The sequence below is a fragment of the Ambystoma mexicanum genome, chromosome 13, assembly GCF_040938575.1.
Source record: "Ambystoma mexicanum isolate Mex_15411 chromosome 13, UKY_AmexF1_1, whole genome shotgun sequence".
In the NCBI taxonomy this organism is placed as follows: Eukaryota; Metazoa; Chordata; class Amphibia; order Caudata; family Ambystomatidae; genus Ambystoma; species Ambystoma mexicanum.
The window spans coordinates 725,972,173-725,998,658 of NC_090938.1; the positions used below are offsets into that span (position 1 = coordinate 725,972,173).

Genomic DNA, 26,486 nt, shown 5'->3' on the forward strand with positions numbered 1-26,486 from the left:
CATGTCGGACAGCGTTTATTTGTAATTGTGAACACTGCTTACCATGCATGCATAGTAAACAGTGCTCACAATGAAAAATTAAACACTGCCTGACATGCGAGTAAGGCATGCAGCACTCACAATTAAAAGTAAACGCTGCCTGGCATGTAAACATGCCAGGCAGCGTTTACTCACTGTTCACGGCGGATGGCAAAAGTGCAGGGCAAAAGACGGCCTACACGTGTGTACACAGCCTTTTGCATTGTGCCGTGCAAATGACGAAATTTTGGTGGCAGGGACCCGCCCACGTTTATGTTAACACGTAATGGCTCCCCAGCGCCAAATTACGTTTATGAGCAAAATTAGCTCCATTGGGGCCCCCCACCTCCTTTGATGTCTCATCACACTTAACACACTAGTGTAAAGTAGTGATACTTGGACTATTGGATGGGCCTAGATGAGCCCGAGGCCCCTTAAGTCTTGGGTGAAGCACCCCTTAATTTGGCACACGTCTTGTCTGGAGAAGAAGGTAACCATTTAGTGAGCTATACGACAGCTGCAGTGGAAGAAGGGTCAGCGCGGGGTCATTAAAGCAGGAACCAGGAAGAGGATGGGTGTTTCTGCTTCTCATAAACCAGGCACAGGGTGGCACGGGATACCAAGGCGCTCCAAGCAATGTGTTGGCACACAGCTCTTCCATTTCTGGGAAAATGTCAACAGAACAAAAATAATGAAAACAGCAAATCTGGGGTTTTCAGGGGGCGATGCCAGGAACACGTCATCACATTACAAATCCTTGGGTGGTTAATGTTTAGGAGAGCAAACAGGCCGGGCCCATCCTCCCCGGCCTCTCTCTGACCCTGCCTGCCCGTGTCTGCTCATTCTGCAGAGTGCCATCGGACGAGGCAAGCTCGCAGGTCCCCGGCTGGCATGGATCTCCTTCTGTGGCTGGCATGCATCGGCGCCCTGGTGAACCTCGCCCAGCCAGACCCATCGTGAGTTCAGAGAATGTCCGGAAAGCACCTGTGCTTAGTACCGGGGGTGCATGTCTGTGTGTAGGCAATGCTCGTGTTAGCGCTGTAGCCAAGGGCGACGAGATAGGACCGCAGGATGTGTCCAAGAGCGCACGATGCGCTACGCAGAGACGCTGGGAGTGGAGTTCACGTATTTTGGTTCGATAACTAACAATTTGTCCGTTGGGGTTCTTTGCTTTCCACCTCACTACGTCGGCGCCTCAATGCGTCACGGCTACGCCTTCCCTGATTCATGGAATTATTTGCGTGTGAAACAAGGATCTGCTTGCCATTCTGCCCGCAAATCCCTGTTTCACGAATGGGGATTTGCGGGCAGAATGGCACGCAAACATCCGCTTTACACGCAAATAATTCCACAAATCAAGTGTCTTTCCACCCACCCCTTATTTACAATTGTGGAGCAGGCTGGGGGTCGGAGCGAGGCAGAAAGGGTCCTCACCCCTCTCCGAGATGTGTTGACTGTATTATTATTCTTTCTGGTTTGGACACCGTATGCCCACTTCACATAGGGCTGTGGAGGAGCCTCGTGTCCACGCATTGCCCCAGTACTTGCACAAGAGGGGCTCAAGCGACTGGGCGAACCTGTGCAGCGCCCACTGTAATGTGAATTGCCTGTAGGCGCTTGCTACGGATTTAGCGCCGGAGAACGGTCACTGCGAGAGTATTGGGAGGAGTTGCTCCGGCACAGGGTGCGATTCCCAACTTCCCACAGTGCTCAGCGCTCACCCGTGTAGCGTAAACCCCATCAAAAGGGCGCCTCCAGTGTGGGAGACCCTTAAAGTGCTCGACTCGAATCATGGCTCGAATGAAACGTACCCCCATCGAGCTGACTCTGCAAAAGTGCAAAAGGGGGCGGGGGGGCGAGGCGGGGAGCAATGCCTTCACATACTCGCCAATTGATTCAAACCAGTGTGAACCATGGGCACCTGTGGATTGCAAACTATAATAGGAACAACATGAAAACACATTTTTAAAAAATGAAAACGATGCGAGAAAAGTTGTAGTTGGTTGAAGACAAGTACTGGCATTGCTTGCAGCCGCTAGAATCTGCGTTTGAATCTTTTGACTCGTTTCGAGTTTCAGCTTCAAGTTGGTTGAATCATTTAAATGGACACTAACACCTAACACTTTAGAGAGGTGCGACTCGCGATCGAGCCTAACATTCCTCCCATCCTAACTTAGGCCTCTCCGGCTAGGCTGCCAGCAAGAGTGCCAACTCCATAACACTTCCAGTGCTGGGTTTGCGGGAAAGCCCCCCAGCTCCGCACAGTGCCAGCGGAAGACCACAAAACACGGCATGTGACGACCGGCCTGTACATACCATGCATGTCTCTGACGCGCAGGCTGCTTGGTCTCCAGCGTTACCCTTGCTCTCTCCCAGGCCAGTGCCTGCCTCCTCTCCTCTGCTGGAGGATGACCCGTGCATTCAATATCCTTAACTTAAACAGCCTTTATTCTGTAACCAGAATCTCCCATTTAGACCCCCTTCCCCAGATCCAGACATGGCCAGCTCCATTTTGACATAAAGGCAGACGTTGTTTATTTGAAATCCATTCTGCCCCCACCTGGGATTACTCTGCAAGATATGACGGTAAATACCACTTTGTGCAATATCTTTAGAAATCAGAATGTCTTGCCCATAACATAACAGGTGTATTTCTAGAGCGCACGTTCACGCAGCGGGGCCCTCTTGCCAGATAGCAGATGTTGATTGTTACCAAACTTAATGGTACTCATTTTATCGGCATTGGAAGGATGAAGGGCTGAGTGGACCTGCCGGGATTCGAACCTGCGACCATGAGGTCATACACAGGCTCTCGTCGTGGATACCTTAGTCCTCTGAGCCACAGACCCGACTTGCCCACATTCCTGATTAGCTCCTCTAGTGAAGAGAGATAGAGTTCTCCCGTGGAACTGCCATCTGTGGAGCTCTAAAATGTGATGGGGCACACTGTGGACCTTACACCCGTCACCCGCCCGTGGCGGTGTACAGTCCCCCGCAATGCATTAAGCACAGTAGTCTGACCCACCCCCTTGATTCCCCTGACCCGCATTCTCAGCAGTGCGGCCAAGCATTGAATGGGCATTTTAGCCATTCTGCCCCCACCTGGGATTACTCTCTTTCTAGAGCAGGAGAGCAGCGCGAGGCCGTGAGGCATCTCAAGGGCAATCGGGCAGTCCCACCGCCATGTCGCTAACCTTTGGGACACACCAAACTCGCCTCACTTATTCTCGGGAACTATTTGGGGTGCATTGCGAACGTGGAATGTGTTTTTGGTTAGGGAGCCAGCTTGTCTGTTCGTGTTGAGGTGCATTGCAGAGGTGTGGGTGCAGTTTCCTTGGCAGAGCTGTGGGCAGGGGTTGCAACAGACCGCTGTGTTAAATCCCATTTCTGGGTTATTTTGCTCCAGCCGGGCTACATTGCACCGGGTAGTGGTACATCGTGCCAGGTGGCGTGCTGCGGTAATCACGAGGGGTTGTTTGAACGCGTGTTTATCTGTGCACACATTTCCTGCTGCACATGTAAATGAAAACACACACGGAAGTGGAGCAGGTCAACCAGTGCTATGCACACCCCCCACAGGGGCGAGGCTGTCGGGGGTCCTGCAGATCAGGGTAGAGGTGCCTTTGCTGAGCTGCATGTGTGTTGCTCAAAGCCCACGGTTTGGGATAGCTCTGGATGCTGCAGAGCAGGGTAGAGGTGCATTTGCTGAGCTGCATGCGTGCTGCCCGACACCTGTGGTCTGGGATAGCTCTGGATGCTGCAGATCAGGGTAGAGGTGCCTTTGCTGAGCTGCATGTGTGTTGCTCAAAGCCCACGGTTTGGGATAGCTCTGGATGCTGCAGAGCAGGGTAGAGGTGCATTTGCTGAGCTGCATGTGTGTTGCCCAATGCCCATGGTTTGGGATAGCTCTGGATGCTGCAGATCAGGGTAATGGTGCATTTGCTGAGCTGCATGCGTGCTGCCCGACACCTGTGGTCTGGGATAGCTCTGGATGCTGCAGATCAGGGTAGAGGTGCCTTTGCTGAGCTGCATGTGTGTTGCTCAAAGCCCACGGTTTGGGATAGCTCTGGATGCTGCAGAGCAGGGTAGAGGTGCATTTGCTGAGCTGCATGTGTGTTGCCCAATGCCCATGGTTTGGGATAGCTCTGGATGCTGCAGATCAGGGTAATGGTGCATTTGCTGAGCTGCATGCGTGCTGCCCGACACCTGTGGTCTGGGATAGCTCTGGATGCTACAGATCAGGGTAGAGGTGCACTTGCTGAGCAGCAGATCAGGATAGAGGTGCATTTGCTGAGCTGCATGTGTGTTGCCCGACGCAGACTGTTTGGGATAGCCCTGGATGCTGCAGATCAGGGTAATGGTGCATTTGCTGAGCTACATGCGTGCTGCCCGACACCCGTGGTCTGGGATAGCTCTGGATGCTACAGATCAGGGTAGAGGTGCATTTGCTGAGCAGCAGATCAGGATAGAGGTGCATTTGCTGAGCTGCATGTGTGTTGCCCGACGCAGACTGTTTGGGATAGCTCTGGATGCTGCAGATCAGGGTAGAGGTGCATTTGCTGAGCTGCATGTTTGCTGCCCGACGCCCGTGGTCTGGGATAGCTCTGGATGCTGCAGATCAGGGTAGAGGTGCGTTTGCTGAGCTGCATGTGTGTTGCCCGACGCCCGTGGTCTGGGATAGCTCTGGATGCTGCAGATCAGGGTAGAGGTGCATGTGCTGAGCTGCATGTGTGTTGCCCAATGCCCATGGTTTGGGATAGCTCTGGATGCTGCAGATCAGGGTAGAGGTGCATTTGCTGAGCTGCATGTGCGTCGCCCGTGGTTTGGGATAGCTGTGGATGCTGCAGACCAGGGTAGAGGTGCATTTGCTGAGCTGCATGTGTGTTGCCCAATGCCCATGGTTTGGGATAGCTCTGGATGCTGCAGATCAGGGTAGAGGTGCATTTGCAGCGCTGAGCTGCATGCGTGTCGCCCAACGCCCGTGGTTTGGGATAGCTCTGGATGTTGCAGATCAGGGTAGAGGTGCATTTGCTGAGCTGCATGTGTGTTGCCCAACACCCATGGTCTGGGATAGCTCTGGATGCTGCAGATCAGGTTAGAGGTGCATTTGCTGAGCTGCATGTGTGTTGCCCAATGCCCGTGGTCTGGGATAGCTCTGGATGCTGCATACCACGGTAGAGGTGCATTTGCTGAGCTGCATGTGTGTTGCCCAATGCCCATGGTTTGGGATAGCTCTGGATGCTGCAGATCAGGGTAGAGGTGCATTTGCTGAGCTGCAGATCAGGATAGAGGTGCATTTCCGGAGCTGCATGTGTGTTACCCAATGCCCGTGGTCTGGGATAGCTCTGGATGCTGCAGATCAGGGCTGATGTGCATTTGCTGAGCTGCATGTGTGTTGCCCAATGCCCATGGTTTGGGATAGCTCTGGATGCTGCAGATCAGGGTAGAGGTGCATTTGCTGAGCTGAATGTGTGTTGCCCAATGCCCATGGTTTGGGATAGCTCTGGATGCTGCAGATCAGGGTAGAGGTGCATTTGCTGAGCTGCAAGTGTGTTGCCCAATGCCCATGGTTTGGGATAGCTCTGGATGCTGCAGATCGGGGTAGAGGTGCATTTGCTGAGCTGCAGATCAGGATAGAGGTGCATTTGCTGAGCTGCATGTGTGTTTCCCAATGCCCGTGGTCTGGGATAGCTCTGGATGCTGCAGATCAGGGCTGAGGTGCATTTGCTGAGGTGCATGTGTGTTGCCCAATGCCCATGGTTTGGGATAGCACTGGGTGCTTCAGATCAGGACCTAGGGGCATTGGCAGTCCGTTCTATGTGGCATCCAAGCGTTGGACCAGCAGTGGGTGCCAGACTGAGGAGCACTGACAGAGCTCTGAAAGAGGAACTCATTTATTGAACTATTAGGATGTGGCACATGCCAGTCCTGGGGTGCATCGGCAGAGCTGTGCGCGTGGCAGACTATTACTTGAATCCCATGCTGTGCTGCAGGCTAGGACTGAGGTGCATTGGCGGAGCTCTATATATGTGGCATGCACGGTTAAGTCTAAAAGGGGCTGTACTGATCAGGAAGGAGGTGCTTTGGCAGAGCCATTTAAAGTATTGTGTATCTCAGGTGCTGGTCCAGGATTAGGGTGCGTGTCGTACCCGATTTTTGGGCTAACAGTGGGGTACTGCGGAGAAGGGTGAAGGTGCATTGACGGGTTTAATTGGGTTATCCGAGTATTGGAGTGTCTCTTGTTACTGCAGGTTAGGACTGAGGTGCATTGGCTGAGTTGTATACATGTGGCACGCACTTTTAGGACTAATAGGGGCTGTACTGATCAGGAAGGAGGTGCATTGGCTGAGCTATTGTAAGTGTTGGATCTGTGGTGCAGGATTAGGGTGTGTGTGCTGTGGTGCAGGATTAGGGTGTGTGTCGTACCCAGTTTGGGGATAGCAGTGGGGTACTACGGTGGAGGATGAAGGTGCATTGGCAGGGGTCCGATTGGGGTATCCGAGTATTAGAGAGGCTGCAGGTGCTGCAGGTTAGGGTTGAGGTGCATTGGCTGAGCTCAGGAATGGCAGCGCCTGCTAGCGTGCAGGCAGTGGTGGAAGTGGGGCAAAGGAGCTGGTGATACTCTGGCTGATTCGAGAAATGAGGGCGTGGGATAGGAGGGAGAGGTGGGGGCGGAGCGTGGTGAGACGGGGCTGAACCTTGGGTTTGCAATCTTCTCCGACTCTTGTTGCACTGGAGCTTGACTGGACAGCGCCTAGAGTAATACAAGAACAGGCACTAGATTCATCCACACAGACATTTCTAAACACGATATGAATTAATACACATCTTTGACCCAGCTCTGCATGCAAAGTAAATAAGATACTATGTGACACCCAGATCTCTTTGGAGCACCTGTATCAGTGTTATGCCAGAGTCATCATGTAAATTAAAACACACAATTGTAAACCCAGCTTCAACATGTTGGGTCAGATTCTTAAAGCGCAGCTATTCACTTGAGCCCAAAAAAAGTGGCAGCCCGATTCACAAAGCGCATAGATGCACCCATTCAGATGTCCTATTTTCTCCATTTGCGCAAATAAGGGGGTGTTTCTGGTCAATTTAAAGCACATCTCAAACAGGATGCGCTTTAGAATGCACACAAACGAGGGTCTTCCCCCTGCGCCTGTTCAGAACAGGCGCAGGGGAGGCGCAAATCATTTCTGACCCTGCCATGGTTTGTTTAACGTTAAACCGTGGCTGTCACACTTGCATCCCCCAAACGGGGAGGGAAATCCTTTTTCTCTCTCCGGTCATTTCACAGGGACGGAGGCGGAAGGCACTCCCAGCTTCCGGGAGCGTGCCAAGGGGCTGGGCGGTGCACCTTGCGCAGTAGTCCAGCCCCTCCTGAAATGCTCAAGTCAGCATTGTGAATACGGTGACCTGAGCATTCCTGAAAGCAGCGCGAATGAAAGCAGCGCATTTTCTGCACTCCTTCCATTTGCGCGGCTTTTTGTGAATCTGCCCATTGTGACTGGCATTAAAGTAGAACTCCAGAGGGCTCTAAACAGTGTCAGTAGTGAAACAATGATATTTTGGCACATGCATAGTACCGGATGTCAATCATGCTATATAAAGGTTATGTTTTAATATTAATTTTATATCATTCAGGGATGTCATTTCACCAAAATGCCAGGGTTAGCGGGAGTGACATCACACGACCCTTGAACTTGATCATTTGGCCCCACCCCGAAGTGATATCGCGGAAGCGATGGAACCCGACCTTTCACCCCTTGACAAAACATGAAGTGGCATCACATAGCATTACTCCTAAGTACACTACGAAAAATATGGTTACGATATCACTATAATGTGATATACATTTCATACAAGAATGGACCGCCCTATGTATCGTTAATATCAGTGTGCATAGGCCCATATTACCAAAATACTGTCCATGCAAGCAGACGTCCAAGGCCAAATGATAATGATGTGTTATTATATAGCACTTACGCTTAAGCGCTTTATATAGAAAAAATATACACACCATTTTACTGTGTTGGTACTCATTTATCGACCTCAGAAGGATGAAAGGCTGAGTTGAGGCGTTTAAGAACAGACTAAATCAGTGACTCACCCCTGAAGTGTGCCTGAAATAAACCTTTAATGAGTCTAGCAGTTAGTGCATAGAATTCCAGAAAGACACATTTTTTGGCATTCCTATTCTTTCTTAGTTAGGGTCAGTGCTGAAAGTGTTAGACTTGTGGCCCTCCTGTTCATATTTTCTTTCTTTTTTTTAGGGGCCTGAACAACAAAGCCCGCTACTCCAGAAGTAAAGAGCCACATGGTGCTGGCCACAGCTCAGGAGCTTGCATTACAAAAAAATAAAAAAAAATAAAAAAGTACAATTTTATTTAGGGGTAGCAAGGGAGACCTCAAAGGTCGCAGTTGCGACCTCTGGCGACCCCTAAATGACATCCCTGATATCAATACTGTACGTGTAGTCTCTTCTCCCTGTTCTATGGCAGCCATCTTGTTTGTTTATTTTTTTTCATTCGTGAAACGCTGATGGCAGCGTTTCATAGCTTCCCAAAACAATCCATTAGTACCCCGGTCCAACATGCCGGGGTACTAATAGCAATAATCCCCTCACTGGGAGGGAGGTATTACTGCTTCAGGTAATGCCCCAGGGCCTGCGTTAAAGCCCGAGCGCTGAAGCGGCAATGCCCCTCTTGCTCAGTGCTTATTGCTTAATTAAGCTTTCATGTCCTATAATAATACTGGTTTAAAGAGTTTACTTGCAAAATACAGAAATTGCAGCAACTGAACTAATAAGGATGAAACCAGGTATGTAGTTGTTTGTAGACTTGAGAAATGTCTGTCTTGGGTTGATTAAGCTATTGCTAAAGTAGCACTGCCCTCTGAGACAAAGACAATTTCCTGGAGCAAAAGGCTTGTGTTTGGGCTCATTTGCATACCCACAATGCCTTGGTGAACCGCATGTGAACTTCTAGCAGTGGTTACTAGGTGATGCTTTGGCATGTGTGATTTGGCTCAAATGGATTATTAGTACCCAGCCGGGGCATGGACTAGTCCTCCCACCTCATATCAATGAGGAGGCTCAGAGCAGGGCCATTCCCATACCGTAATCCATCCGTTCCAAGCCTCCTCAGTGCTGGAGTGCTCCATCTTCCCCCGCCAAATGCTCAGGTAAGTGCTCCCCTGCGCCCGCGTCCTCTTCCCCTCAAACTCCCCTTTTACAGATATTTCCCCCCACCCTCCCCACTTAGCTTGTTCTTCCTGGTCCCTCGCCGGCACCAGGAACAGCAGTTTTCCCGGGACATCCCGCAGCTGTTGGAATGGCTGCCATGAAAAGGGAGAAGGGACTACATTTAGTCCCTCCTCCCCGTTCAATGGTGGCCATCTTGTTTGTGTATTTCTTTTCAGTTGTGAGACGCCGACGGCAGTGTTTCACAACTTCCCAAAACAATCTATTAGTACCCCGGTCTAACAGGCTGGGGTACTCATAGCAATAAGCCCCTTGCTGGGGGTTAGGGGGTTTGCCACTATATAGTTGAGGTGAGCCAGACTCCCATAGGAAGGAAACCCGAAAAAATTAATTGCTAATAAGATTTGATTTGTGGGACAGATTTGGCCCACACAGACTGCACATTTTGTGAATGATTTGTTTAAAAAAAAAAAAAAAATATATATATATATATATATATATATATACACACACACATTTTGCAGGGCCTACAGTAGCGGCCCTGTAGTTATGGTTAAGTTGCTCAACCCATTGGAAGAGCACTTTTTGGGCAGCTTATAACTTTGCCCCCCCTGGACGAACACTTACCAAACTTTGCAAAAAAAGTATATGGCTGTGTCATATTGACTCTGTGAAGTTTAGTGAGGTTTTGTCAAGGGGGGCAAAGTTATGGGGAGGGTCCCAAAATGTCTGTTTGTTCCATAGACACAATGGAAAAAAATGTTTGCTCACATCTACAGCCCAAACCGTTGGACGGATTTTCACCAAATTTGCGGCAGGAGCAGCGGCTTCGTCCTGAAAGTATGCTTTCACAAATTTGGTGTAAATCAGTCCAGTAGTTCTTTTTAAAATGGCCCAAAAGTAGGTAAAAGAAAATTAGTGATATGTGGGTTTGGCCCGTGGACTCACTTCCCTGTTCGGTCCGCGGACGGACATCCAATTGGCCTAGAGGGTGACGTGATGTCTGCGGAGACATCGGACACGCTCACTGATTGGATGGTGAAAAGCGTGAAGCGCGCCCGATTTTTGGAAACGCCTGCCATGTTGGATTCACGGACAGCTGCCGTTGTCCGCGAACATCGCTGTAAAGACATACAAAAAAACCACAACATTGCACTTGTCAAACTTATCAAACAATCTCTGGGGAGGTAAGAGGTGATGAGGATGGGATAGGATATCTCAGTAAGAAGCCAAAAAATGTGTGTTTTTCATGCCCGAAATCCGCAAGCAGTCTGGATGTTCGGGTACGGTCCTGTGATGTTCGCGAACACTTCAGATGCCCGGGGGCATCTATGCCCATTTCTACATTACAAGTTGGTGAAAAGCAGTTTTTGGATGGCGTATAACTTTGGCGCCACTCAATGCAACTGCATGAAATTTTGGAATTTCATTCTAGACCTGATTCTGAATGGTTTTGGAAAGTGTGGAGCTGTTTTGTCAAGAGAGAACAAAATTAGAGAGGGGGGGGTTCATATTGTAAAGGCTTATAAATGTGGTGCCATTTGACAAAACTGCACAAAAGTTTGCAAAACAATTTTAAATGTATATAGACATGTTTTTGCATAGTTTGGTGGGATTCTGTCAAGAGGGGCCAAAATTAGAGGGGGGTCCCAAAATATTGTAAAGGCTTATAAATGTGGTGCCATTTGACGAATCTACGCAAATGTTTGAAAAAAGATTTTAGATCTAGATATATATGTTTTTGTAAAGTTTGCCAAGAGGGGCTAAATTAGAGGGGGTCTCAACATTTTTAGATGGTGTATAACTTTGTTGCCATTTGACGAATGTGGACAAATGCTTTCAGAAAGATTATGGACACAACCTTGAATGTTTGTGTAGTCTGAATGGATTTTATCAAGTGGGGGCTAAGTTATATGACTATTGTATGTACGTACATTTTTTCACTTTTGAAAAAATAAAACATGGGCGGATTTCCAGCAAACTCATGTAAGGAGCATTGAGAAGGACCTGAAAGCATGGTTTTGCAAATGTGCCTGTGTTTTATTTTTTGACAAGTGTCATAATGTAGGTACAAAAAATAGTGATATTCCTTTGGCGACTGAGGTATAGCCTGTGGCTATGGGCACTGGGCAGATTGTCCGGGTCATGGCATAAGGTCATGACCAGGACAATCTGGCTACTGGCCATGACCACGAGGGATGACAAATGGGGTTAAAGTGGCAATGTCCACCTGGGACTGGCTATCTGGTGAAGTTATTCGAAAGTGGGATAGGTTAGAAAGGGAGAAAAAAAATGTGCTCGTGGTAATACGGTCATAGGGTTCTCTCTTCGCCTTCTGCAGGCTGCCATGAAAAGGGAAGAGGGGCTCTGTACGGAGCCCCACATTCCCTTTCCATGGTGGCCATCTTGGACAAGGATTTTCCTTCCTACAGTTGCCCTGGTGTACGAAGAAAAATCCCTTTTTTTAGCACCCCGGGTTCCTGCTTTGGGAACCCGGGGTGCTAATGGTTTCATACCCTATTGCAGAGCTGGAATGGGGGATAACAGTCTGGAGCCCTCGATATCCGCCTTCGCCTTTGCTTGGGCGGATAACTTGGGCTGCTGGGCCATTAATCCCCGTTCCAGTCCCTGGAACGGGGGATGAACGCCACATTATTCCCATTAGCATAACACAAAATGCTAATGGAAATTTTGGAAATTCTTATTGAGTCTGAACTGGAGGCTTCCTGCCCTTTAAGATGAGTAGCAATACCCTGGAGATGGATGAGGATGCAGATTTTAATCAAACATCAAAAATCCAGACGACACAAATAGTTTGGCAAATGTTTGTCTGTTTTAATGCAAGTATTTAAAATAGGGAGTAAAACGAACATCAGCAATCGCTCGATACTCTGATATTCATTCCTTATTTAATCCATATGTATATATGAGGTATATGTATATGATGGTGCTTGCCGCGGTCTAATCTATTTAAGCATGTGGCTAGCTTCATGATCACTTTGCTACTTGCATTTCATTGCACCTGTACACATTTAAACTAACTAAGTTTCTTCATCAGATGTGCGGCATAAGTCTCTTCATCTTGATCCCAAGATGTCACTTATCCTTGGTATTTCTATGTTCTTTATAAATCGGCTGCCTCTCTGGTCTGGTTATCCTTCTATTTGGGTGTCGATTCATCTTTGTATGACATCACCACTCATCCTGGTCATTCAGTTTCTTTGTTTCATCAGGAATTTCGTTCAAATGGCCATCATATTGTCTTGGATGCAGGTATGGTTTCCTCAATGGGTACTTTCCCTCCCATATTCTCTTAGGTATGGGTACTCTTATGGGTACTGCACATAATCCACTGCTCAGTATACGTCACATACTTTGGTTCATACGTTTCAGGTAATGTAGGCGGGGCCGGTGGAGTGGGGGTACTTGGCTCCTCCTCTACACTCCCCCCTCTGGGTGATTTATCGACCACTCTCACATCATCTTCTATTCCTAGACATCCCGGTCTGAAGAAGTGCCTCTTAGGGATACATATTTGTATGACTCCCTTCAGGCATCCTGCTGATTTCACATGCTCATCCTTGTTCCATGTCATGAGCATGCACTGGCCACTGGGACTGTAATAGATCCATCTTCCCACATATTTCTTATGATCCTTTGGATACAGGAACTTTGTCCCCTGTGGTGCATGGATACTGGCCTTCACAAAGTCTCGGATTTCGTCATCAGTTAGATATTTAGGCTTCCATCCTTGTTTAACATCAATCATGATTTTCATCCCTATAGCTTTCTTGTCTGTCTTCTTGCACTGTGAGATTATTATCTTGATCACACAGAATCCAAGCATCACTAATAATAATAAAGCTCCTAAAAATTTCAACATATCTGCCATCCATTGTGGAACCCATGAGAAGAGTAATCCAAACCAGCCGTCATCAGGAATGTCTTCGACCTCTTCTATCATTTGGCCATGGAGCTTCGTTAGCATATCTATGGCTTCTGTCAATGTTCCATTCTCGTCATCATGAGAAGGTATAAATGTGCAACATGATTATCCAATTTTGGCACAAACACCTCCGTCCATCGCTGTGATCATGTCTAGGATGAATCTGTTCTGGAGTGTTATCAATCTTACAGCTCTCAGCTCTTCTCTGATTGCATTGAATCCCTTTATGGTAGTATTAATTGTTTGCAGCAATTCCCATCTGGTGATCTGAAGCCACTTGGTATTTTCTCTGACCTTGATCCTGGGCATGAAAATCATTGTGAACACTGATGAGGTCTGGCTGAACAGCCTGTGTTCATACGGAATAGAGTCAAAAGCTTCTATTGATTTGGCTGAAAAGTAGTTCTCTCTCTTTATTCACTTTATCAGCTCCACAGATATCTTCCTCCTCAGATGTGTATCTGCCTTCGGTAAGATATCAATGTTCAGGTCACCTTTAGGAATCACTAATGCAGGAACGTGGACATTCACCAATGTGCAAATTCCTCCCCAATCTTTTGGCAGTCTGATAGAGGCTTTGGATCCTTACGCCCAATAATGATCCATAATTACTGCTGTTCCGATATTCATTCCTGGTGCATCAAAGATTCATCCACAGTTCTGATTTTCCCCCATTTCTCTTGTACCATTGTTCCTGAAGCACAATTTAGAACTGTCCAATGGTACTATCTGTAAGGGTCCTCCTCTGTTTTCGACCAATGTCAGGAGTTTCGCAGGTTTTGGCTATAGTGGCTTGCATAACATTTGTGCATTCTCAATTGTTGGTTGGTAATGACCTATTATTACCCATGCTCAGCAGATTACTACTCCTTCTTCCCAGCCATCTGGTGATAGGACAGTTCACCAAATCTGCATCTGTCCTCTGTTTTTCCATCTGCAGATGTCTTCTGTAGAGTGTCCTGGGACTTTCCGTTTTTTATTCAATTCTCTTCTTATTCCGGTTCCTTTTATTCCAAGTTTCTCATACCTGATTAAAATGTTCTTTGTCTTAGCATTGTTTCTTGTCTTTATGTCTTGCTCATAGTCATCTTCATTTGGATCTGTTCCTTCAGTTGCCCATTTGAGAGAGGCTGTGCGACCCATGAATTGACCTCTAGTACTCTACAGAAAGCTAGCTGCACTATGCAGTGTGCAGTTAGGACATCTATTTCAATAGCTATGAAGATATTTGATTTCCCCATGCTGTATGGCAGAAGGTGCACATACAAAGCATTCTTCATCTGATGGTCTTCTTCCAACTTCTTTCATGTGTTGGTACCATATGTTATTTCCCAAGTGTGCTGTGCTGCCCAGATAATCATTTAGTTCATAATTATCTTCTTGGGTACTTCTTTTGGTTCTTAAACTCTTCATGTAGTTTTCTATGAACTCATATCTGAATGCATCAGTATAACTTCTTTTGACTGGTCGATTTGCAGGAACATCCACCCGGGTTCCCTGTGTAGAAGAAAGTTCAGCAAGTCTTTCTTTATCCATCTGTCTTTTTCTTGCAATAGCTAATAAATGGCCATATAGATTCTGCTATCATCTCTGCGCGTGACCTTTCTGTGGGACTTGTTCTTGGGTTTCTTGTCACTGGACCACGTGTGTCTGCATGCATTATCTGTGTAGGCCCAACCTTTGTCAACCCCTTACTTTGCCTGTTCCGCCAACCCTGTCTCTTGCATTTAAAAGCAGTGTTTGAAGCAAGTGCTGCGTGTGATCTATTGCTAATAACATCCATTTCAAGCTCAGGCATCTTCTCATTTTTTCTTGGGACAGGAATAACTATATAGGGTCTAAGCTGCCTTGTAGTTGCCACGCTTACCTTTTCCTTCTGCTCAGAAACATATACAGGAGTCCTTGCATCATGCGCTCCTATATAAAAAGCAGTTCTTACTGTCAGTGAAAGCAATATGTGTATAAATATAATACATGTGTAGATGATGCAGTGGTAAGTAAGCCTGCAGCATCTGCTTCTGGGACAATTTGCACGTCTGTCCTCATGGGGCAACACAATATTGCTACTTTGGTTTTCCATCTCGAACATTTGATGCTAAGGAAGGAAAAACAACTTTAATGGTTCTGCATTTTTAGATTGTTTCTGGAAGCTGTTGTCTTCTTTCAGTATTCATCCTTGATCAATTATTTGCTTTCTGGATGCCTGCCTTAAGAAGTGACTTTATTATTATTTTTTTTCTTGAATCAGTTTTTTCACCAATCAGGATGCAAATGTTCCTTTATCGTGAAGAAAAATGTCCTCGGTGAGCTTTTATAAAATCAGCTTCATTCACTAGTTCCCAATCAATGCTTCGAATCTGCTTCAGTCCAGTTGACATGTTGCTTCCCTGTCAGCATGAACAAAGAGGTTTGTCCTTCATTCAATTCCTCGATCTGTCCCTCAGAGTTAAGTTTCTACACAGCTCTGTGATTTCTTTCAGAAGTGATTGCCACCTGGATGATAATTCCTTCCAGGATCACATTCAAATTCGCAGTATTTCTTGGATCTCTTAGGAAAGTTACCACGTCTGTGTGTCTTCCAACGAAATGCGGGTATTCCTCAATTAGACGAAAGAACACCACACTGACCAGTTTATGTGCTGCGTTGGTTGATAAGGGAATTGTGTTTTCCTAACTGAACTCAGGCAACTTCAAAAACTCTTCAGTGATCATTATGAGCAATCTTCTAATATGTTTTTCATTATCAGGATATCGCATATAAGCTGAAACACGGCAAGTTCTCCCCACCAATGTAGGATAGGAACGTAACACCCACTCAAGATACGTAAGTATAAACCTAGAAAGGTCATCACTGGGTAACACCATGAGTAGAACCAAACAAGAGCTCCATATAAAAGGAATCGGGGTACTGTACCCTCTTCCAATTGCTGTGTCCATGATCAAAATTTGGCATATCCTTATTCTTATCAAGGCTTAAGTATGCCTCAGTCCAAAGTCAATAAACTACTGTGGTTTTTTAACATACAGATTTTTTTCTACTCTGCAACTAGGATGCATAGAGAAGTCGAATGTGTCCTTTTCCCCTTTATTTATAGCTCAAAACGGAGTGTCCAAATTAAGCCACAGTCCAACTAAAGAGTTCTTCACGCTTTCCACTTGTCAGGTTATGTGTCCTTCTTCCTTGTCATAGATCTCATCTACAGATGCTGTGGTTCTTCCCCGATGTTTGTAGCTTCTTCGCGGTGGGATGCAGGCAGAGGGGTCTCTTTGGCATAGATCTTCATATCTCCCAGGAAGACCCAAGCTCGCCTACCCTGCAATTTGACAACCGATGGCATCACATCCTCAACGTTAAAGGACCGTTGAACCTGGGTTCGTCCCACCTTTTCCTTGTGTGGTTACGAATTAGGACCGTATCTCCTAGGTAGATTCTTGGACGTAGAAATTTGGGAGTTTGGGTTGTTGAAGCATCTCCTTCTGTGTTCTGTACTGCCCTACACCCTTGTATCTGCAACTGTCCTGAAATCACAGAAAAACTAGATGTTAAACAGTTCAAATAGATTTGCAATTCAATTCCTAAAATTTCTGACTTTGGCTGAGCATCACTTCTAACTCGGGATGGAGGCATTAGAGGTATTCTCATTCGCCTTCCTGTCACAATTCCGTGCGGCGTAAGATGGTGGTCAGAATCCAGTTGGTTCCTCAATATATACAATGCCAGTGGTAGGCAGTGCAACCACCCTTTTTTCAAAGTAAGCTTTAACTTAGCTATTCTTTCTTTTAACAGGCCGTTGGGCTTTTCACAGATTCTGTTTCCTTGTGGATGATAAGCCGAAGAAAACTTGTGCTTCATACCAAGCAACAAGGTGATGTGCTCGAAAACTGTATTAACAAAGTGAGGGCCATTATCTGATCTCATTACTTCGCACACTCCCCATCTTGGAAACACTTTGCGTACCAAGAACTCAGCTGCACAGGTAGAGTCTGGGTGCGTACATGTACCTGCCTCTATCCATCTGGAGAAAGGACACACTACAATAGGTATCTATATCCATTGCAAATTTGTATCATGTCGACATAGTCGATATGCAAGTGCTGAAAAGGGCCATTGGGTCTTGGGATGACTCCCCTCACTAGGCGCAGTGTATGCCCATCTGTAAATTGTTGGCAAACAATACTATTTACCATAAAAAATGCAATATGCTCCATTAGGTTTGGTACAAATCTATCCTCAGCAATGGTTACTCCAAGATTCTCCCTAGTTGTATGCGCGGGGTAGTGTAGCTGTTCTAGCGCTACCCTTAATAAGGCTATAGGCATCACTGGTTTACCAGTGCTGACTTGTCACCACAATGCTTCAGAGGGGTTTAAAGAACACACTCTTCACTTCCACAAGTTCTTTTCCTCTTGTGGTGCCTCTCCTTGCAGCTCCACTATCTGTGTTTTAGACATATGATTATACCCCTCATCCACAATCATCATCCCAGTCATTCTTTCATTTACATTACTGATTTCAATAGTCATCATCCCTGCATCTGTATTTGCTATGCATTTGGCTCCAGTGTCTGCTGCTTGATTTCCGCGCGAGATAAAATCTGTCTCTTTCGTGTGAGCTGCGCATTTAATGACTGCTATGTCCACAGGAGTTGTAGTGCCTTAATGAGCCTGTCCAATAAGGCTAGTAGCCCCTCCTTTTCCAGTGCCCTAATCCTGCGTGCACCGTCGACGTCACATAGGCGGAGTCGCTGTACCCTGTTACTTCCTGGTCTGCGTCATTCTCAATTGCGAGTATCAACGCTAATAATTCTGCAGCTTGTGCTGAATAATGAGATGGCAATCGAGTACTCACAAGCACTCAAAATTCTCAATTTGCCAGATGTTTCACTACTGCAGTGCCTGCATATCTTTGCCTATCATTTTGATCGATCCTTGAAGACCAGTCAATGAAGACAATCTCTCCCCCTGCAAGCACATTCACAGAATTATTAATAGTTTGCACAATCGTGTAGGCTCTCCTTCGGTAATTGGCTGAGCTATAAACATAGCTGGATTCACTATTTTACATCAAACTATTTTAATCGCTGGAGTTGAAATGATGGTATTACCCAAATTGTTTGTTTACAATTGTTTGAATGAACAATTGACCGAATTTAAAGGGTCACAATTGACCTTTTCACAATTGACCGCATATATATATATATATCGCTTTGGTTATATATATATATATATATATATATATATATATATATATATATATATATATATATATATATATATATATATATATATATATATATATATATAAAGGGGTTTTGGGTGGGTTTGGGTTGGGTGGGGGGTTGCAGGGGGTTTCCCCCGCATATATGTTACAATTGACCTTCACAATTTGGTCAATTGTGAAAAGGTCAATTGTCATTCGAACAGTTGTAATACGAACAATTCATATACAACCGAAATGATTACCTCATAGGCAGAAGCCCTTTGAGTAGTCAACGTGCCTTTCGGTTTTTCCAAAATAGCAAATAATGCATGTTCAACAAATAACGTCATGCAGCATCCCATCACTATGCTTGTAGCCTTTTCAATGGCTAACACGGCGGCTGCCAAACTTTGTTCGCATGGAAAGTGACCTCTCATCACTGGGTCCAAAATTCCACTATAATATGCAAGGGGTTTGTACCCCAACGTGGTTCTCTGCCTAAGGACTGCTGTCATAAAAGTACCATCTGTATGTGAGAATAAAAATAATTCCTCTGCATAATTGGGGATCCCTAGAACTGGGGCTGTGCAAATTGTGTTTCTCAATTCATCAAACCCTTCTTCGATTGCCTCAGTCCACACAATTTTTTCTTTCGTTGCCTCTGCTTTTTTCAAGGCCTGTAAAAGGGGCCTCGTATATGAGCTGTAGTCAAAGACCCATGCTCTGACATAATTACATAGTCCTAGAAAACTCTGCATTTGTTTTATCGTGTGTGGCTTGGCTGTGTTTAAAATGGCCTCAGCTCTTTCAGGGGTGACCTTCTTTGCCTCATGTGAAATCAATTGGCCTATATACAACACTTCTTGTTGACAATATTGTAACTTTTCCTTGTCAACTTTGTAACCTTTGTCAGCAAGTATAATCATCAGCTGAACAGAATTGCGTCTGCACTCTTCCTCTGTGGTGCTGCAACGCTTTCTAAAGCAATATTGCTCAAGTCCATCTGGAGGACTCTGTTGAAAATTGATGGGGACTTACAGTACTCTTGGGGCAACCTCGTGCTTTTTAATTGTGTTTGTCTAAAAGTAAACAATGTCAAATCTTGTGAGTCTTTGTGCCATGGGAAACACATTTTTCAAGTCAATCACCGTGAAATATCGTGCATCAACAGGTATATTACATAGAATTGTAGACGGGTTCGGGACTAGCGGAAACTCGGCTTCTACAATTTTGTTTATCGACCTAAGATCTTGTATTAGTCTCCAAGACCCCCCCTTTGATTTTTTAATAGGATAAACTGACGTATTACATGGTGACTCTGACATCACTAAGATACCTTGGTCCATCATGGCGGAAATCGTTTTAAAAATGCCTTCATCTGCCTCTCGAGACATGGGATATTGTTGTGCTCGAGGTAAAATTGCTCCTGGTTTTAATTTAATCTTCACTTCCCCAACTCCTTTCAGTATGCCTATGTCATAGGGGCCAGTAGTCCATAATGAAGTTGGCACTTTCGACATATCTTCATCAAAATATTCAGGGCACTTCTTTGCTAGCATCATTCTCTGCAGGACTTCTCTATTAATCGCCTTGACCCAATAAGTAATGCACATTTCAAATATCACAAAATCGTCAGATCTGTCATTTCCAACAAGTCCTCAATGGCAATTATTGTGCTCCATCGTCCTCCTTTATCATCAGTTGCATCAAGCAAAGCCATATTTCCTCTGTCTATAGCTGCTTCTATGTCTAAGGGGAAAATCCGCCCCTCCTCTTCGTCCATGGGTATCTGAGGACTAAGTAGAAACTCATGTGGTATTCTTATGGTTCTGCCCTCTAGACCTGGCAGCCATGTTAACAAAACACGTACCCCATAGTGGAACACTTCGGGTTCCAACGGTATCTCTCTAGACGCTATTTGCCCTGCGTATGCCATGATCATTTTGCACTCCCAGTGTTGAGCATACTATGCCATCATCTGTAAACGAAATGGTCATATTAATTTTCGTCATTAAATCTCGTCCTTATATGTTGACAGGTGTTTGCCTTGAATAAGGCAGCGGCACTGTCATTTGGCATTCTCCTACGGAGACTGTTAATTATTTTGTAAAAAGGAACACGACTCGTTGCTCCTGTAAAGTCCTGAGTATTCATCGCATCGCCAGACATTAAAAATTTGCCCTCACGTATGCACAAGCGTGTTGCACCCATGTCCACTAAGAAAGAAAAAACTTTGCCGCCTATAATTATGTCTACCCATGGCTCCTCACGAGGATTCAGCGTAATAGATAGGACTGAACACATCAGGCTTCCCAGTGAGCTGTCCTATTTCGGGTACAGTCTCACTCCATCACTCGTAAACGGATTTCCTCCATCAACAGTAACACCTCCTATTCTACGCGTCATAGACGGTTCTGTGTTCGTATTCTGCTGAAGTTGCATATAAGATTGCTGCGACTGTCCTTGAGGGTGATTGCCTGTTACTTGTTGTGACTGCAAGCCTTGCTGCACTCTCGCCGCTTGCTGCTGCACTGTTTTATTTTGCGCAAATCCATTTCCGTCCTGCTGCGAATATGCAGGCGGATTTGGCATTCCCTGTCTTAAAAATTGATCATTCTGTACCAACCCTTGGGTTCGACACATACGAGCTATGTGCCCTGTCATTCCACATGTCCAACATACAAGCGGTTGTCTTCCCATCTGCCCATTTTGCATATTCTGAAACCCTTGTTGCTCATTCTGAAAACCTCCTTGATTATTCTGCCTATACCCTTTATTACCTTGCCAACCTCATCCTCAATATCCCCTTCCTATCGGAGCATTTCCATTGTTTGTCTGATCAAACTGTCTTTGGTTATTTACTTGTGGCATGTGCACTGCCTGCTGTGAATTTGATCCGCCTACGTTAGTTAACATTCCCCCTTCAATGGCATACTTGGATAACTTTTTCTGAACTAACTTTGCTTCTTCACCTTTTCGTGCATCGTCCTTTTTGCGATTCTTTTCCTGCAGGAGTCTGCAATAATGTGCAATGGTTAACTGGATTTCCGACCACGGTTTTGCTTCTATCCCCACTTATTACTTGAGCTGTTTCTGTACCTGTTCTGGCAGCCCTTGGCATAATATATGATAAAATACAGGTATAGACTTCCCCCAAGCCTCACGTGTTTCTAGCATCCATGTGTCTTGAAAACTTTGAATGTAAAGCCTCTCCTTCCTTCATTTTTCTCATCATTATAGCTCCCATATCGGACGTGTCTGGATATGGTACTCGAAATGCCTTCCAAATTGCTGCTCTACAATTTTTAAATGGTGCTCCAACGTGCACGGTGTTGACTGTAGTCACACCAAGGTAACCTGCCCTTGTCCATACGTCATCAGCTCTCTCACCAAGTATGGCGATCAGAAGACCTTTAATATCCCCTATAGCTGTATTCCCTCCTGTCATTTTTTCGAACTCATGTATCCATTTTCCAGCACTGGAAGTTAAATTCGGGAGCTTACATTCTAAATTTTGTCTGTCCATCTGGGGCCATGGTATATACTGCAGCCTGGCACCTCCCTTTTCTAACAAGGGGAACTGTGACGCTCCAAACCATTCTCATCTCTCATTATTTGTCTATCTACCGCTGGAGTAATATTCCCACATGATCTTAGCCTGCTTACGTAAGGCGGGGACTCCCCCTCTGACCATGGGGCTGCCCCTTATGGCGGTTTGACTGTGTCAGTTGCCTTGATGCTTTAGACATAGGTATTTCTGAATCTGACCATCTTACTGCCTTATCCATAGGCGAATATCCCTCTGGACCACATATATCATCTCTCTTTTCCCTCAGGTAGGTTTCCCTTTCTTTGTCTGATACTTCTTGTGCCCAACTCGTGCAACTCCTCTCATCATCATCTCTATTTAATGTTAGTCTGTCTAAAGACAGCTCTTTATGTCTCGCACTACAGGAGGCTTCCTCCGTGTCATACAACCGAGTGCTCTCAAGATGATCATTTTTTCCTTTCCCTTGTGATTCTTTAAGGGCTTCCATTTCATGGTAAACTTTATCAATCGTATCCCCAATGCTTTGTGAGTCAAATTCGTCTTCTAGATTTACTCTAGATGTGCCTGGTAATGACTCGGTTTCGGGAAAGAATTCCTCTATGTCTTCCCATGCTACCCATGGATTGGGATTTCTTACTTCCCTTTCCAAATACTCAAGATCTTGTGCTCCTTCTTTTATCCTTATCTCCTTTCCATCTCTTTATATCTCTCCTTATGTCTAGAGATGTGCTTGCTCAATCACTTCTTTCCTTATCGCGTCTCACCCTGTCCCTCGGGACTTTGGAGGTGATATCTTTCTCATTGTCCTTCTCTGGGCCCTTGTCACTACTTCATGTAGGTGACACATATGACGGATTGCTATATCCCGTCGCTGCTTTAAGTTCTTTAATGGGTATAATCCTTCGTCTTTCTTAATCTCATCTTTCATTTCAGATGGGGCGGGCGGAGCGGAAGGCTCTTCACCCCCCTCTTTGCATATTTTGAGTATCCGATCTAAAGGAGGCACCTCCTCCTTCTCGTGTTCATACATTTTCCAAAGCTCTAGACTCGCTAAGCGCTTTTCTAACTTTTTTCCTGTGTACGCAGCATGCAAATATGTCATCATATTTTGCAGAACTGCTCTCGATGATGACCCTCTTTGTGGCCATGGCATGAACATTTTGTCTGCGTTCCTTTTGACCCATTCTGCACTTTATTGTTTAGGCTTAAGCACGTGTTTTGGTAGCTGTTTGCAAAGATGCACTAATGGCATAACTTCTTCCATTTCTTAACCTTTACTTTTTTCTTTGCTACCACTTCGTTTATGCTTTAGTTACAGTTTTTCAGTTTTACGTCTCAATCAACATACACTTATGAGTGAGCACCAACCGTCAGAAGCTCCAGTCCCGTCATAACGCAATTTTCTACTTTAATCTTGCTAAAAAACAACCATCAAAGTTTAATCTTAAAGCAATCAGTTTTCACGTCTTAACTGCACATTTTCCCTTTTAATTAAAATGTTTCTTTTTTCATTCTGACATCATCACACCTTACAACCACATAAAAAAAAACAGACAGACTTTTTTCCCGGCCACATGTACGTACTACTCACAATCTTCTTCTAAGACTCGTCTTACCCTCTAGGTCGGGTCCGATTGGAACTTAAGTTAATTCCTTTAAGAAAGTCTTTAATCAATCTCGTCTGCTATATGTCCCACGTTAAGGGGCTCTGAATTAAAGCTTCTGCTAGCACTCTCTAAAGTCTAGGAACAGGGCGTATCCTCATAGCGTGGCTACACTCACAACTATTTTCCCTCATATATTAATTGACCTCACTCAAGTCAATATCTTTTTCCCCATATACATATATATTACACTCTTACTCTTGCATTATATTTTATCCTGCTTCCCTCCATTAATCTTCGTTATTTACTACTCATGCATTCCTTTGCCATACTTTTGTCATGATGCCTACCCCCGGGCATCCGGATCAAGCCCATCAGCCCCAGGAGCAGGCATCCAGACATTTTCAAAAACCCAAGCAGCCCCAGCTAGGGGCTGTCTGGGTTCAGTACTGGCGCCGTAGGCACCAGGCTCATAATAAAAATCACTCCTGGCGCCATAGGCGCCAGGCTCATAGACATTACTTACCTCATGCAGACCATGCTGCAAATAAATCCAAGCCAACATGAGGCCTGGATGGGACTATTTTACTACAGGGACTATTTTTTACTCGGGTGTGGTCCTGGGGAACTTCTTTCCTGGGACTACTTTGGAGGCTATTTAAACCACGCCCGAACAGCAACACATGCTTCGTGTTATTCTGCATCCAGCAGCGTGACTCTCACTGTGCCTGCAGCCAGCATACAGTCTTCTGCCACGCCCGCGTGCCTGCAGCCAGCATCCAGTTTTCTGCCACGCCCGCCTCGAATCCGGAGCTCCTAGAATAAAGAAGAAGAAAAGGACAAGGTTACAAAACAAACTTATTTCAAATTCCTCACCTGATTCCGGATCCATTTCATCTCCCTACCTGGAAAGTACATCAGTCCTGCACGCGTCGCTTCGCCAGCTCCAGCACAGCGCAATACTCACCAGTTCTCCATCATTTCTTCGCGTACTCCGGCACCTAGGGGCACAAGAATAACAAGGTGAGCCAAGGGAATCAACAAATACCTCTTACCACCATAGACTTACCTGATTTACCACCGGCGGTATTATTCTCCATATCTTCATATGCCGCATCTGTAAAGAGGGAGAAAAACAACACGTTAACGCATGCAATAGTTACCGGACAGCGTTGGGTAACACAGACTCTTACCTGAACGCCAGCAGCAGCTACGAGACCTTCTTCTCACGAACTCAGTTGCAACTTAAGGAAGGAAGGGGACAAGAGTGAACATCGGGCACATTGAACTCTTAGAACTTGATACTTACCAATCCCGCCTGGGACTTCAGAGTCAATGCTTACCGGAACTCTCCCAACGCCTTCAAACCAGTGAAATAACTGGTATCTACGTGCCCCTGCAAGACACACAGGATGGAGAGCTCATCTTTTACAAACATAAGTTGAGGCTACTAAGGGGATATCGGAGGTGATTAGTGGGGGAGAGAGAGAACAGTTGGGAGGCCATCCCTAAAACCCACAGGTGGCTAATCCCTGTCTCCACTTGCAGGAAAATACTTCTTCGGGTCCAACAGACAAGACTAGGCGGGCCAGTCCAGACAGTCATCTCTGCACTATGCATCACGTTGACGGAGACCGCAGCTGTCCGGGTCCGATCGACACTCCTGTGGGGTCCAGGTGAGCGTAACAGAACACAAAGCCTTTCTAAAAGTACCCACCCGGGTGTTATGGAAACCTCGGAAACCGACCAACTGGCCCAATTATTGGGGGAACTTAGGGCGGAAGTACATGCCGCTCACCAAGAGACTAATGCCCTCAGGAGAGAACTGATTGTCTCAAAGGAGCGCACTGATGATCTGGCTAGGCAACTACTGCAAAACCAAGCTGGGCAAACGCCCCTACCTGGATATGGGGGAAGACCAACCCCCGTTTCATCAAGCAATCCTGTGCAAGTGGTTTTACCAGGAAATATTCCGTTAGCTCCACCCGAACGCTTTGCTGGTGACCCCAAAAGGTTCGCCGTGTTTATGAACCAATGCCGCTTGCACTTTTTATGCAGACCGGGAGCCTTTCCAAATGACCAAGCCAAAGTAGCCTTTGTATTGTCATATCATAGTGGCAGCGCAGCGGATTGGTCCATTCCATTAGTCAACCAGGATGATCCTCTTCTCCGGGATTTTCAGGGTTTTCAAAGGAGCATGGAAAAACTATTCGCCAGACACTCACAGGGTCAAGCCCTGGACAACAAATTTTTATCCTTACGACAGGGTAACCTAGATCTGCTAACCTATATTGCAACCTTCAATAGGTTGGTGGTGGAAACCGGGTGGCCGGAGGAAAAACGAATTACATTGTTTCATCGTGGACTTCGGGGAGAACTCAAAGACGTCTTGGCTCAAGTTGTGAACCCACCTCAGGATTGCACAGAATTTATAGACTTAGTGGTCCAGCTAGACCACCGACTTCAGAACCGAAAGACTGATCGAGCTAAGTTCGAGAATCGGGTATTGGTTAAATCCAACGTTGCCCCCAAAGGAACAGATGCATCTGAAACTATGCAGATCGGGGGGGTTAAAGGACCCTTAACTCAAAAGGAAAGAGAAAGAAGATGACAGATGCAGTTGTGTCTGTACTGTGGAACCTCAGGACATTTTCTACGGGATTGCCCTACAAAACCACCCAAGAAGGTGGTAGGAGTTGCTGATAAAAGCCACATAGAGCCTGATTCGGGAAACGACCACGCCCGACAAGCGTAGAGGTCCGCTTGCCGAGCTTAAAGAAGGACACTCAGACCTCGCATCTGATCATCCCAATGGTCCTACTTGATCCCAGGCAGCCATCACGTATGCACGCAGTAAGGGCATACATAGATAGCGGGGCCGTAGGAAACTATATGGACCACGAATTGGTGTCAAGGATGAATCTACCTCTTTGCAAAAAGACCACTTCGGATGTCATCAC

At 45.9% G+C, this 26,486-nt stretch overlaps 1 protein-coding gene across 1 annotated transcript in view; it reads left to right on the top strand.

The window, feature by feature from the left end:
- Positions 1 to 823: 823 nt before the first annotated feature.
- The window catches only part of LOC138521816 (complement C4-B-like), a 528,615-nt gene continuing 502,952 nt past the window's right edge, over positions 824 to 26,486 (top strand). The window contains exon 1 of the mRNA XM_069634932.1: positions 824 to 974. Within this exon, the coding sequence (XP_069491033.1) occupies positions 910 to 974 (65 nt within the window). The 5' untranslated portion in view covers positions 824 to 909. The remainder of the gene's footprint in view (positions 975 to 26,486) is intronic.